Below are 15,670 nucleotides of genomic sequence, written 5' to 3'. Positions count from 1 at the left end.
CAATGAGAATAAAATGAATCATACCATAGATAATTTGAGAGGAACCATGCATTGGATAAAGCATTTAGGAACTGCCTCTGTCCATTAGTAGTATAGGGGACAGTCCTGAGGAAATTTTTCTATTACCCATCCATGGATCTAAGTTGTGCTTGAATATGGACAGAGATGAGCTTTGTTTTAAGTAGATGGGGGATTTGTTCCAGAGCAGTGGCATTCTCTGTGAGATGTTGTCTCTCAAAACCATTCTGTTGATGTTACAGAAGAGATTCACACCCTAGACCAAGTATTTCTGATACATCTGACTTGTTGTGGAACAGGCCCAGCAGTACTAGGTTTGGAAATGTTTTGAGTGACAACTGTATGTATATGGGTAAAATGTTTCTGTTTCCTGTGTATGGAAGAAGTTACTGAATGATATGATCTGTTTGAGAATTAGCTATATATATATATATATATATATATATATATATATATATAATTAGAAGTGAGCACTGCTGGGTGTCATGGGAAAGATGGCTAGCGGAGAAAGTTCTGTGACTGAAAATTTTTATCTGACAGATAATATAATCAAAAATTATAATTTGTACATACTTGATAGCTAATTTTATTCACTAATAGTCAGAGAAAATATTTATAGCTTAAAGTTCTTCAAAAGCTGTAATGTTCTTGTCAGAATTTGAAGTGCTTTGTTAACAGGGAAGAGACTTCAACATGAGACACTAAAAAAATGGTATGCAGTATTCTTCTGTTAAAAATATATCCAGTCACTAATATCTAGTATTGGACAAGCTAGATACCAAAATAGAAAGTTTCAAAGAAGAGTCCAGAAAGAATTTAGAAATTCAACAACGACATACACAAATCAGCAGAAGCTTTAAATGATCATGAAGGGGGAATAACTTAAAGTGAGTCTCAGACTGAATTCATTTTAAAACAAAATAGCTGATTCATAGATGAAGTTGATGATTTAGAAAATAGACTGAGATGAAATAATATCAGAATATGTCATATACCTGGAAAGTATGAGAGAGACAATATGATACATGTCTGAACAACCTGGCTACATAAAACACTAAATCTACCAGAAGCATTATCTTTTGAAATTGAAAGGGCTCAGAGATCTCTGAGAGCACTTTCAAAGAAGAAAAACTCACCACCATGTTCAATTATAGCTACGTTTATGTCCAGTTTAGAAAAGCATCAAATATTAAAAACAGCATGGTCCAGCCCACCTATTAAAATAGGTGAACATATAGTGAGATATCAGAATGATTATTCCAGTAAAGTAATGAGTAAAAGAAAATCATGCTTTCCACTGATTGAAGAACTTAAAAAAAACAACATCAAAGCCAATTTGGTATTTCCTGCAAAGATCAAATTATTTATTTCTGAAAGAACTAAAATGTTTGACACACTTGATGAGGCACCCACTTTAATTAACAAAAATAAAATCCTTAACAATACTGAAAAATGGATTGGAAGACTGTATCTCTCAAGAGACAGAGCGAGCTAAATTCCCAGAAAACTGCTTCTAAAATTAAACAACTTAAAAATAAGTGACTTTTATCTTTTGATTGCAGAACTTTTATTTTCTGAAATAATAGGTTTACCCTTTGAGTAAAAGGTTTCTATTGAACTTTAAGCCTCAAAACATGTGTAAGTATGTATTTATATTTTAAGCTAAAGCATTTTACATGATAAGGAATATAAATAGTTTACATATATTTGCAGTGTAAGACTTAATATATTTAATTTAAACTAAACTTATAAATATATTTCTAAATGCCTTTAAGAGAATATCGTCAAAATATAAGCAATATAATTGGTAACTTTAAGACTATATAAGTTAATAAATTTATTTGTTTTAACCTTGCTTAGTATGTGCATTGCTGGGTTAACTGAATGTCAGTCTAAGTAATACGCCAATAAGAAGTGTTAAAGTGCTGGCAATTTATTTTCTTTGCTCTTATGCAACACATTCCTTTCACTGGTCATTTATAAAGCAATTAACACTTAAAAGCTGAAGAACAAAAGAATATTTCAGTTTTGTGAAAATGCTTGATTCTTGCTTGCTTTGCTTCCTCCCTGCTCCTTGATGAAAACCAGGTCCTAGAAACGTTCAAAGTTCATAACTGATGTCTGTGAAAAAAACAAAGTGCTTTAATCATGGCCATGACAATGAGGAGAAAAGATTTGAACTTCTTGTCTAGTATATATGTGAGAAATCTACTCAAAATAACATTTTAAATATTTATTTATAAGCGAAGAATTGGTAAAGCAGAGCTATAGTAATGTTTTTTATTGAGCTGTTGCTAAAATATAATTTGCTTACATTTTGCTGAATGTGAACAGCTTATGCTGTAGTGTTATTAACTATAACTGATTAGACCAGTTTAAAAGAATTAAGAAGAATGAGAAACTTACAGAGGCAATTAGCAGTTGCTGTGTGTTGTGGATTGTTATTTTCACATGCTGTAATCAAATACTAATGTCAGGATGTGAAGCTTAGACCAGAATAGCAGTTCCCATTGACTAAAAACACACATTTAAATTAAACAAGCAGGAGTTTTTTTATGCATAGTCAAGATTGCTTATAATATTAGAATTAATAAGAAGACTAAACATCTTATGAATAATGTGCACATGCACAAGGAATGAAATAACTGGTATGTAACATTAAAAAAGAGCAGTATCAGTAAGAAATATATACACATACTGTAATCCTAATAGAGAGCTGATGATTATTTTAGAAATACAAGTTATATAACAGTGAACAAATAAGACAGAAAATAAATTGAAATACCAAACTGCTTGTAAGAGAGCTATATATTACATATAACTGCATATGACAGAATGTAAATGTACAAGATTGCATATAATTTAAATACATCACATAAAATATTCAAAAAGATCCTGAAAGCTGAAATTTGAAACTTTTCATGAGAACTTTGAAGCTTTCTGCCTATTTTATGTTATTTAATTTATTAAGACTACCTGAAATAACTCATCTATATGTCAGAGCTGAAATATGAGTGTTAGAGAATAAGTCCATCTATTTTGATAGAAAGTAATGCAGATTTTTCAAGATATTTGAACCCAAAAAGGGAGAATGTGATTGGGATTAAGCAAATTGTAACTTTTGAATTAAATAGAGACATTATATTCTTGCAAGAGTCTCACCTGATAGATAAAGACAGGCAATATTTAAATAACTTAGGTTATGAAATGTTATCATCTGCTTCTTTTAACAAAAAAGAGTAGAGGAACTGCTATACTTTGGAGAAAATGTATTGTAATGCCTAGCATCAAGGACTCCACTAATAATTACGAAGTAATGTATACATTTGTAGTTATAATGGCAAACTCTATATACTAGCTAAGTTTTACTGGATCCTTGGAGAAGGTGCAAATGTGGCCAAAGATCATGTAAACTTATCACAAAGTCATTGGAAGGGTAGTTTAATTCTAGCAGGGTATTTTGATTGTATATCTACTAAAGAAGATGCAAGTGAACAGAAGAAAATTAGTAGTAATAATTTAGTTGATTTAATAGTAAAAGCAGAAGATAAGTCATTGTTCTTCATCCATTATTCTTATGCAAGTGGAACGAAAACTAGAATTAACAGGATTTATGCCATTATGGGTTTACTTAATAAAATGAATTATTTTAAAACTATAACACAAAAATACATAACCACTGTAACTCAGCAGAGGTAAAATCCACAGATTTAATGACTGTCAAAAACATAAAAACAATAAAATATGGTAAATGCTTTCACTGACTATGTCAGCTTCATAAGACCATAAAAACAATATAAAAGACATTCTATATAAGCGTTCTAAGTACATTCAAACTCCACCGATAGAATAACTAATTATGGGTCATGTGTATATTCTACTTAGTGAACATTCCTTCATTTGAACAGCCCTCTAGTTTTAAGGCTGGTCTTAAAGACACTTTTCCATTTAACCCTTTATTTGTATCTGCCTGTGATTGCAGGATCCAATACAATTCCCTTGTATCTGTTTTATTAAAAATGTCACCTAGCCTCAGATCTTCAGGTATAGTCCCAACAACAATAAAACTAAAATTATATTAATTACTGGTATCTATAACATGCTTAGATAGAGGATTATTTTCCTCTAGCTGTTTAATGCATCTAATATGCTTTCCCATTCTCTCTATTAATATCCTATTTGTCTTGCCAATATAAAGACTTTGGCAGATACTACATTGAGCTTCTTCTTCTTTCGGCTTTTCCCGGTTAGGGGTCACCACAGCGGATCACCTGTCCACTCATGATTGGTAGTGGAGTTTTATGGCGTTGAGTTGCCAGCCTGGCGCCCAACCTTCCACAGAAGGCACACACATGCACACACTCACACCTAGGGCCAATTTAGAGTGTCCAATCAAACCTACAGCATGTCTTTGGGATGTGGGAGGAAACCAGAGCACCCAGAGGAAACCCACATGGCCACAGGGAGGACATGCAGACTCAGCACAGAAGGCACCCCAGCTGAGGATCGAACCGGAGAACCTCTTGCTGTGAGGCGACAACGCTAACCGCTGCACCACCGCGGCTGCCCTTGCAGATACTACATTGAGCTAAGTAAACTAAATTCTTAGTCTGACAGCTGAAACATTAAACTCATACACTTTGCTTGTAAAAGGATGCTTGAAACTATTACTATTATTAATATATATATATATATATATATATATATATATATATATATATATATATATACACACACACACACACACACAAAATTGCACCTTCCACATGGAATGGTGCCCTTGATAGAGTTTGAATTATAGCTCTTAACTGGCTTAATTTTAAATGTGAATTTTGGTTCACTAACTATAAAGCCTTGCAAATCCTGATCAGATTGTAGAATATGCCAGTTCCATCTTATAATCTCTTAAATGGATTTATCATTATTAGAATAATATAGGCACAACACTGTATCTGAAGTAGATCCTACATCCTGCAATTTCACTTTATTTACACCCCTAATACCTGAAAAATAGGGGCTAGCTGACCCTTCCCTTAAAAGTTTCAGCTTATCTAGCTCTTCATTGATCTTACACTCTTCAAACCCCTCTCTCCCTCTTAACTCATACTTTATCTCATTCAAAGCTTCTTCAAAGTTGGCTCTATTATTATTCAGCCTTGAATCCCTTACCTTGCCCTCTGATGATATTCTTAAACACACATTGAGGCTAGTGACTACTTCTGTGTAAAACATGGTTCCTATATGTACCCTTCTTATGCCTGCTCACAACAACCTGATTGAACTCCCCTTTCTCAAGTCTAACAACCAGAAAGCTAATAACAGTGGAAGAAACCTGAGTTGTAAAATGCAGATAACTAGTTGTACTATTTAAATAGTCAATGGACTTGTTAAACATGTCCTGTGTGCCCCTCCACATGAGGAAAATGTCATCCACATACCTCCTGTAGAACTTTATATGAGAAGCGTACTCATTATTGCATAGCACTAGTTTACTTTCCCACTATGCTAGAATGGTATTTGCATAGCTATTCCCACAGGGTGTCCCCATGGCTAGACCTGTGCATTGTCTCTAATACCCATTATTAAATATGAACAAATTATTCTCTAGTATGGTTTCTATAAACAGACAAATTAAATCAATGTGTTTTATGTCATACTCACTGCTGGCCATTAAACATTTCTGGGTCATTTCCACTCCTTCCTGATTTGGGATCACTGTAAAAAGTGAACAGATGTCCATCATAATAAATAAATCAGCATCTCTCAGAGGATCCATTTCACAGCATAAAAATAAATCAGATAAAACTCTTTTAGTAGCCATTAAAATATTATCTATTTCACTGATCACTGGTCTTAAATATTTCTCCACATAAATTGACATGTGCTCAGAGAGCCATCCCTTCCTTTTCTTTTATCTTATCATAATGCACTAAGTATTAATATATTAATGGATACAAGGACATGTCTGAGCATTTATAGAATTACAGTATATATGATGAAACCAAAATAATTTAAGTTACTTTAAGGAACAAATCGATACATATGCAGTATATATTTTTTATCTTTGAATGATGATGGTCAAGTTAGTAAATGGGATTCCTTAAAAATGTAAATTAGGGGTAGAATGGAATGATAAGCTAGTAATAAAATGAAAAAAATGAGATAAGGAGTTGTTAAAAATACAAGATGAATTAAATAAAGAGATGTTTGAACAACAAACAAAGAAATTAGTTAATACTGAACTCATTTAAATTAATGACAAAATATCAAACAATTTTAACACACTAAACAAAGATAGCTTTAGAAAAAATAAAATTGCACAGTTATGCAATGACATCAACAAATCTTTATATATAGCCAATAGAAGTAAGATGTTAAGCAAAAAGGCACAAATCAATAATATCCAAAAGCCTCACACTGATAAGTTCACTTCAGATGTAGAGGAAATGGTTCATATTTTTTTTTTAAAAACTACATGAGGATCTTGATGGTCACAAAATTGATAAGTATTTAAAGAAAAATGTTACTAATAAACTAAATGACCAACAAATACCTCTGCTGAATAAGCCTATTATCCTAATAGAGTTAAAGAAGCTTTGTAAAAGAAGTGGGAAAGCTCCAGGGTTAGATGGTTTAAGTATGGAATTATTCAGTCTGCTTCCCTTAAATATTTTAGAATTACTGAGTGATTTTTTCAGGACAATTCAGAGTGACAAAATAATTCCTCCTTCCTGGAAATTTTCTGTAATCTCACCTTTTCTTAAACATGGAAATAATAAGTTAGTTTCTTCATATAGACCTATTTCATTATTAAATGTAGACTATAAAATATTTACTTCCCTGTTCACTACAAGATAAAGGGATAAAGAAGATAAATTAATTAATAAAGATCAAACAGGGTTTATATTCAATAGATTAATGTATGATAATATAAAACAGTAGTAATTATCTTAGATTTAACAAAAAGAATGAGCAAAAAATGGCCCTAAATAGCTTAGATATCAAGAGAGCTTTCAATTCTGTAGATTGGAACTACTTGTTTAAAACTTTAGAAACATTTGCATTTCCAGAACAGTTTATTAGAATATTTAAAAATGTATTTAGAGACATCAATGCATATGTAAAAATTGGACCTTACATTTATCAAGGATTCACTTTAAACAAAGGTACATAGCAAGAGTGTCCCTTGTTCCCTCTATTATTTGCATTAGTTATCTGACCCTTAGCTAACAGTATAAGAAGCAATAAAAATATTGATGGATTCTCAATTAATAAGGATTGTGAATCTAAAATACACCTTTCTGCAGATAATATTGTACTAACTATAGGAGATTTAAATTATTCAATAAAGGAAATAGATAGGAAATTGAAAATTTCAAGAAGTATCACTGCTGAAATTTAATAATAATAATAATAATAATAATAATAATAATAATAAAACTGAAACTTTAGTGTTAAATAAATTACTAGATAGTAAGTTTGAAGATAAATATAACTGGTAAGGAAAAGAACTAAAATATTTAGCAATAAAAATCTATTAAGATGTGTGTAAGATTATTAATAAAAATTTTGAAAAAAATAATTGAAGTGTTACTTCTTATTAAAAAAATGAATATTTTTTTTGAGGATAGGTTAACACTTATTAAAATTATCATATTACCCAAGATTTTACACACACACACACACACACACACATATATATATATATATATATATATATATATATATATATATATATATTGCATTCAATAACTTTTATAACTGACAACAAATGGAAAAAAATGAACTTTACTCTTATGGTATCCTAAAAAGCTGAGAATTGCTTATAGAAATAATGTAAGATTAACCTCCCAGATTTAGAATCTTATTTCATTGCTGCAGTCTTTAACTCTGTTATACTCTGCATAGACTCAACTTATACTAGTCAATGGAAAAACATTCAAACTTCAAATGAAGCAAATAGCAGTGACTGAATGAACTTTTTTTTGCTCTATTTACTCTACTTGGTATCCCCCCCCCTTTTTTATTCATTGTTGATGTACTATTCCAAAGTGTTTTTCATGTGACAATTTTTACTGTTTTTATTGGTTGTTTTGAATATTTAAGTGGAGTAAGCACAACTGTTTTTATTAAAGTCTGATGAAGCATTCTGAGCAACGCGAAAGCGCTTACTGTTCAAGGAATAAAGGATTTTACTTCAGCTCTGATTTGCAGTTTCCTGGTTGGCTTCGATTGTCTTGGAGTATCTACCTCTTTTTGTTTGGACTTTATTTTCTCTATATGAGGTGATACCTTACCCTGTTTTGTGTTCTCTTTTTCATTCTATTGATGAGAACACTGATACTAATTTGATTATTAACGCGTCTGATTTGTCTTTGAGTAATGAACAAACAGCAATTCTTAACCTGGGATTGAAGTTTGTTCCTATTAGTTTACCTCACTTATATGTTTTAAAATATGAGCTATTTCATTTGGTACATCAATTGCATTTAGTACAAATTTGTTAATGCTGACAGTTGTGATGACTGTTTTTACTTGTATGTGTCTGTGGTGGGGGTGAATCTGAAGTAAATGCACACTGCTTATTTAAAACAGATAATATTAAGTATTGGAGGTTTTTTTTGCCTCATTTTAATAATGAAGGGTTCCAGTATTTTTCAGCTATGCTTAACTTTACTGTGGAACAAAGATATAGGGAATTCATGAGTAATAACCATATAAATTGTTATAATTTAACTAAAAATGAATGGAAAGCTTTAAAGGACTTGTGTGTACAACATGAATTAATTGTTAATCCTGCTGGCAAGGGCAACAACAGATTATGATTATACACTATAAGCAATATTTAAAAATGTGTATGGAGCATTTAAATGATAGGAATGCATATGAAGAAGTTTCTTTATTGTAGAGTCAATGAAACAATATGAATTATTACTGTGCAAGGGACATAGATTAGGATATATTTCTAAGAAAGATGTAAAAAGAAAGATTTGCAATTAAAGGATGCAGTATGGCCACATTTTATTGTTTGCCAAAAATTCAGAAAAGTCTTAATAATCCCTAAGTGGACCAATAGTCTCAGCTTGAACATACTTTTTGCACAATATTGGTTTGTTACCTCATGAGTTTCTTTATCCCTTTGTTACTAAATTGCCATTATATATCAGGGATACCCCTTATTTTTTGTCAAAACTTAAGGTTTTAAGGTGGACAACCAATGTGTACTGGTTAACTTTAGATATAAAGAGCCTTTATACAAATATTAAACATGTACATGGGATTCAAGATCTGCAATATTTATGGGGGGAAAGTCCACTTATTAGTTTTGTTATTGAACTGTTGCAATTTAGTTTAAATATTTTTTTTTATTTAATAATGTTCTTTACCATCAACTGCAGGGTACAGACATGGGGGCAAATGCTAATTTGCTAATGGGATTTTGAAACTGAATATATTTACAAGCATAGTTTTTAAATAATTTTGTAATGTATTATTTCCATTATATTGATGATTTGATTTTTGTTTGTCAAGGTGGCCAAGACCAGATCTCTGATTTTGTTAAAGATCTAGAGTAAAATAGATTTGGTTCATCTTTTTGATGAACCAAAGTGGGGAATAATATTGTATATATGGATCACATTCACATTGTCGAAAGTACAGTTCTCTGAACCACATTTTGCTGAGACCATAACTCCAAATTTACACTTCTCTGAAACAGCATTTTGCTGAAACAGAAAACAGTTATACTACGTTAACTAATTTTCTCTAATTTTTGCAGGGAGAAAGCCCCCCTGCACCCCCACACTCCCTGCTAATTATATATACTAACTCTGAGATCGCACTACAGTGACAACAGTATATTTGCTCATACATACTGCAGTGCAATCGCAAAGTGCCATTTCAGAGAAGTGTAAATTTGGAGTTATGTTCTAGGCAAAATGTAGTTCGGAGAACTGTACTTTCGGTAATGTGAATGGCAACCATATTTGGATATAAAACTAAAGGGCTGTGACAATGGAGAAGTTCTAACTTCCATATATAGAAAGTTTGAAGACAGTGGGCAATTTTTGTATGGTATGAGCTGCCTTCCCACACTTGTTGTCATCATGTCCTTATGGTGAATTTTTATGGTTGAGAAGATTATGTAATAGTGAATTAGATTTTTATGAAATAAATTAGGTTTGCTGCTCAAATGTATCTGTCTAGGGGATATGACAAGTCTATTATACAGAATTCCTTACTTTGAGTTAAGGGGGAAACTGTTAATAATGTGCCCATTAGAGAAGCAGTTTATACCCATGAAAAAATAGAAAAAAATAAAAATTGTAAGATATCGTCCCCTAATAGAAATTTTATTTTGTTTCACTTACACCGTATTTAGTGCTAAATTTATAGAATTGGTTAAATATTATTGGAATTTCTTTTGTTGCAGCATCATGATTTTTCTACCATCTTATGTCCTTTTCCTTATTTATCTTATAAAATAGGCAGAAATTTAAAAGATATGTTAGTGGAAAGTAATTTTCAGGTACCGAATAAGTATACCTATAGGACCGTTGCTACTTCCAGCTCCTTTCCCTGTGGGGGTTGTTTGAGTTGTATATATGCTCAGAATTTTTTTTAAGATTATTGGTGATAGCTATGTAATTACTGATAGACATACTTGTAATACAGAAGGAGTGATATACATACTTAAATGCCCATGTGACTTACTTTATGTAGGGAAAACTAAGAAAGCATTCAGACTTAGACTACAGAAGCATGTAAGAGATATTAAAAATTGTGATAGTCCAGTTTCTCTCCATTTTAAGCTATGTCATGGAGGTAATCTTTCTGGTTTGCAAGCTAGCATTCTGCAACAAATATCCTCAAAATATTGTGATGATACACTATTTAAAAATAAGCTGCTATATAAATAGTCTATTTTTATTTTAAAGTATGGCACTTTAATTCCTTGGGAGTCTTAACACTAAATGTAACTGGAGGCATCTGATTTAATTATCTATTAATTAATTTTTTATTTATTAATTATTTTATTTGTGTGTGTGTATGTGTTGTGTGTGTGTGTGTGTGTGTGTGTGTGTGTGTGTGTGTGTGTGTGTGTGTGTGTATATATATATATATATATATATATATATATATATATATATATATATATATATATATATATATATTGCTCATGTTTTTAAGTTTATACTCCTTGAAGGCTACACAGCTGAGGTGCTAGAGTTTTATGTATGATGTTCTTTGATTTGTATTAAACTTGGAACAGCAGTCTTTTGGTGGGTTCTTTAACTTTGTTATACTCTGGGTAGACAACTTATACTAGTCAATGGTAAAAACATTCAGGAGCACATTATACTAAATTCTTATTAGTTTATTAAATATGACAAATTAGAAATATGTAACAATTATTTCATATGGATAATAAAATTTATCTTAAAAGGAAATTCATTTCAGTCTTTAGACTCTGTGTATATGAAATAAATTCTTAAAACAGTTAGGAAATATGTTTTAAAAAATATTAATATCAAAATGGACATTTGTGAACTTTCCCATTGCAATCACCCCCACAACAATGTTAAAATTAATTTACTAAAAATAAATGGTTTAGTATTATGGTCTGATTGCTTTGAAAAAGGAAAAGCTAAGTCAACAGAATATTTAATGAAAGGTTACACGTTGGATGAATCTGTTAACCAGTTATTATCCATCAGTAAGAAATTAAATGAATTTGTAGGTAATATGAGTGAAGAGGAAAAGAACAATTCCCCCATTACATGTAAATACGAATGCTATAATTGAAGATAAATTAACTTACAAAGGAAGCTTGTCCAAGTTATATAAGTTAAAATAATAATAATAATAATAATAATAATAATTATTTTGAGGCAAAATTCTGGAACTTTTTGATAGTAGTGGGTTGAGTGACTTAATGGACGGTAGGAATAAAACTTTGTTACTTAAATCAGTTAATCAACCTTATTCAAGAGTATACCGGAAATTTTGTATGTGGAAATATATACATAGAATGTCTGTTACTTCATATACAATCTCTATGTTTAGTGAAATGACTGCTACAGTTGTTGGAGATGTAGCAAAGATATAAGAACTGACTGGCACATATGTTTTTGGACTGTGGAAAATGAAATGTATATTGGGAAGAGATAAGTATGTTTTTAAGGGGTTATGATCTCATCACTGTTCTTTAAATAGATCAGTAGTACTAATGAGCATTCCACCTCCTTTATCTGCAAAAGCTAAACAAAAATGTTTTGGAGTCTTTTGGCAGTAGCTAGAAAAATTATTACAAAAAAAAAAAAAAAAAAAAATAGAAAACTCAGTTCCTACAGTCAAAGAATTTTTAAATTTAGTAGCAATACTATGTCAAACTGAAAAATAAGTGATTAGAAAAAGATCTATACATCATACTAAGATTTTTAGTTATTGGGATAGCCTTGAAATGTTGCTATTGAAATACTAAGGCTCTTAATGTATTAATTGTATAAGATTACCTTGATGATTCAATATATTCCTAACATTGTATATTGAATTTTTTTCTTTCTGTTTATATACTGTATATATATTATAAATCAATAAACTTTTCTTAAAAAAAGAAATGAACACTGCAATGATCTTTACAAAAGCTGTGTTTCATATTGCTACACACACACACACACACACACACACACACACACACACACACACACACACACACACACACACACACACACACACACACACACACACACACACACACACACACACACACACACACATACTTGCTTTTAGCAAGGGAGTGAAAATTGGTGTATTATTTAAATTATTCTGTATGTTATGTGAACTGTTTCTATTTTTAAATTTCTGATTCAAAAGTTATATGAAACTGTAGGGCAGGTATGTTGTGTGGTTTATTCGGGAACAAAGGTTTATTCCTGAAACTATTTAGTGGGTGATGCATAGTGGAATGATGATAGTGTTGGGAGTAGATCATGGAGATAGATTTTGCTTTCCACATGGGAGTCATGAATCAAATATGCAGCAGTATTGTGTAAAAGTTCTTTGTATGTGCATGCGAGTGCATTGAGTGTGTGCATGCGTGTGCGTGTGTGCGCGTGTGTGTGTGTGTGTGTGTGTGTGTGTGTGTGTGTGTGTGTGTGTGTGTGTGTGTGTAAACCCAGTAAGGGACATTTTGCAATCTTGTGGATAGTTGAGAGGTATGTACAGCACAACTACCATCATTATCTTGGCTTACACACCTGAAAATAATACATAAAATGAGTATTTCCACAGAAACAAAACACATCATTCATGCTGTTTTCAAAAACTAACTGCAACATGCATGGGGCTACTAGCAGTACAATACACAAATACAATCTATTTCATCATTGCACAAACATAACACTAACTCCTTGAAAAGTACTGTTGTGGAGAAATAGTAAAACACCCAGTGCAGTACTCAATAGATTACATTTACATCATTTTTTTTGCCACAATTGAAACTCAGGAAAAACTAAGAACAAGTCTCTGAAAAAGTCTGCTGCACTTCAGTATGTTCTGCTGTAGCACTGAAAACCTACCATGACATCATATGGGGGGGGGGGGGTTGTTCAGAAAAATAAGTTTAAGAATGCCAGTGGAAGCTCTGTCTTGACAGCTTCAGCTATGAAATAAATTATTCCACCAAAGAAAACACATATAACAGATATCACTATGGTAAGTAATACTGCCATTGCAATACATGCAAAATAAAACCAGAACGTTTAAAAAGTGTGACAAATCATTTTAAGAGAAGTAGCGCTTATCAAATTTTTGTTTTACAACAGACATTTAAAGCTACAGGAGAATGTATAACAGAGTGACATTTTTAACAATTTGGACCACCTGATCATATTAGAATATGATTCAAAGAGACTTGAAGTTGTGTTACTTTCCAGGTATGCTGCAGTATTCGGAGCCTAGAGAAATAATAACAATATGTGGGTATTAATCAAGACTGAATTTTCAGGTGGAATGTAAAAATGTATTTTCTGCCAGATCCTTGCAGTCTCAGAAATGTTACTTTGCACTAAAGTTAAAGCTGACATTCGCTGCATCTCCAGTGCTATAATTGAATAGTTTGTTGTACAGACCCACACTTCCGATAGATGCCTGTCACCTTTTGATTCAGAATTCTTTTACAAATACATTTCAACAACATGTGCAAGATTAACCCTATAGCTCTCTACAAAATATTCAGTATCAAAGCAGAGTGTATTCCATTTGCTGCACCTAGATAATTACAAATACAATACCAGTGTAAGTAGTATAAAACTGACAGGTGCAGAACTCTGCATTAGACTCAGGCATTGTCTAATTCTTTATACATGACAATTATTTTATTAATTAATAAGCACAGTTATTTGCAGGGCTTTGCCTTAAGTTCTGTCTTTAAGTGTCTTAATTTATGACAGAGATTGTAATAAATTAAAGTAACCTTCCCCACTTGGTAAAGGCTGTAGCATATGCACAGTTTGAAAAAAAAAAGGTTAAGTTAGTTCATTCTTTTCTTTGTGAAAAGGCTACATGGCAGTTTGTATGTTCATTTCTGGTACACTCTTTTCCTTGTAGAAACTATGTGACAGTTTGCATGTTCGTTTGTTCTACAGATTAGCATAAGTGTGATAAGAAGTTAGAAAAAGAAAAACAGGAATCATGTAAATGTAGTTAGATAGACATCTGGTTTGTAGGCTAGAAAAATAAAACCTGGCATCCTGATTTGAGTATTGCTAGAGGCACCACACAGATGTTTCCTGTTTTGAACAAAAAATTCTGTTGGAATAGATAATTTTCTCTGAAAAAAAGCTTTATTAGCAGGAATGTGCAAGGTGATGACAAAGAACTGTAAAAATATGCCGTTATTGGGTGGGTTGAAAACAAAATGTTGAAAAGACTATAAAAAGAAGAGACTTTCAAGAATCAGCAGAGCAGTCTTGATGTCTTGATCAAGTGTGCATATATCATTGGTGCGAGACAGTTATCGGAAGCATAGACTTATATCAAGTCATGTTATGAAGAATTGACATATCTTGACAGGGTAATTCCTTGGCTGTAATATATTAAATGCAGTTTGTAGGAAAACAGCTGTACAGTGCAAGTCTGTTGCTTGCCATTTCTTTCAATGGTGAGACAGAGCCTCTAAAATAATTTTTTCATATCTGGTTATTCCAGCAATTACGTTCAGTTTCATTGGCAACAACTCTTTTGTTCCTGTCGGAGATAACATCTCAGCAATTTCAGTTGCTTCCTGAGCTCTTGGTGAACACAATATATAATTTCTGCATCTGTTCAGGCACGTTTCACTGTCAATTCATCTGAAGAGGATTTTTCCAGCACTTTCACCGAAGATAGCCTGATCACCTGTTTTTTGCTGACTGACTGCAGTAAGCTTCTATTTAGTCATAATATGGATGCCATTAAGGACCTTAGTTTAAAATGCCGACATTCAGTTCAGATGGATATACATGATAATCAAGATAGGGTCTGGAATTTGTAGAAAAATTGGTTTAAATGCAGGATCTCTAATGCTAAATGTAAGACATGTATTTTTGGAAATGTAATGTTTGACAAAGCATGTCTTTGTAAATGGATTACAGTATATGATCAGTATTTG

General features: G+C 31.8%; 1 protein-coding gene across 1 annotated transcript in view; it reads right to left on the bottom strand.

Annotated features, from left to right (window-relative positions):
* The window catches only part of LOC122814337 (zinc-binding protein A33-like), a 333,543-nt gene that overhangs the window by 176,263 nt on the left and 141,610 nt on the right, over positions 1-15,670 (bottom strand). The window contains exon 6 of the mRNA XM_044086923.1: positions 5,680-5,733. Coding sequence (XP_043942858.1) covers positions 5,680-5,733 — 54 coding nt within the window. The remainder of the gene's footprint in view (positions 1-5,679; positions 5,734-15,670) is intronic.

The sequence above is a fragment of the Protopterus annectens genome, chromosome 10.part0 (genome assembly GCF_019279795.1).
Source record: "Protopterus annectens isolate FY-2018-M chromosome 10.part0, PAN1.0, whole genome shotgun sequence".
Lineage (NCBI taxonomy): Eukaryota > Metazoa > Chordata > Ceratodontiformes > Protopteridae > Protopterus > Protopterus annectens.
Note: the sequence above shows the minus strand (reverse complement) of the source record. Positions and strands in the feature narration are given on the sequence as shown.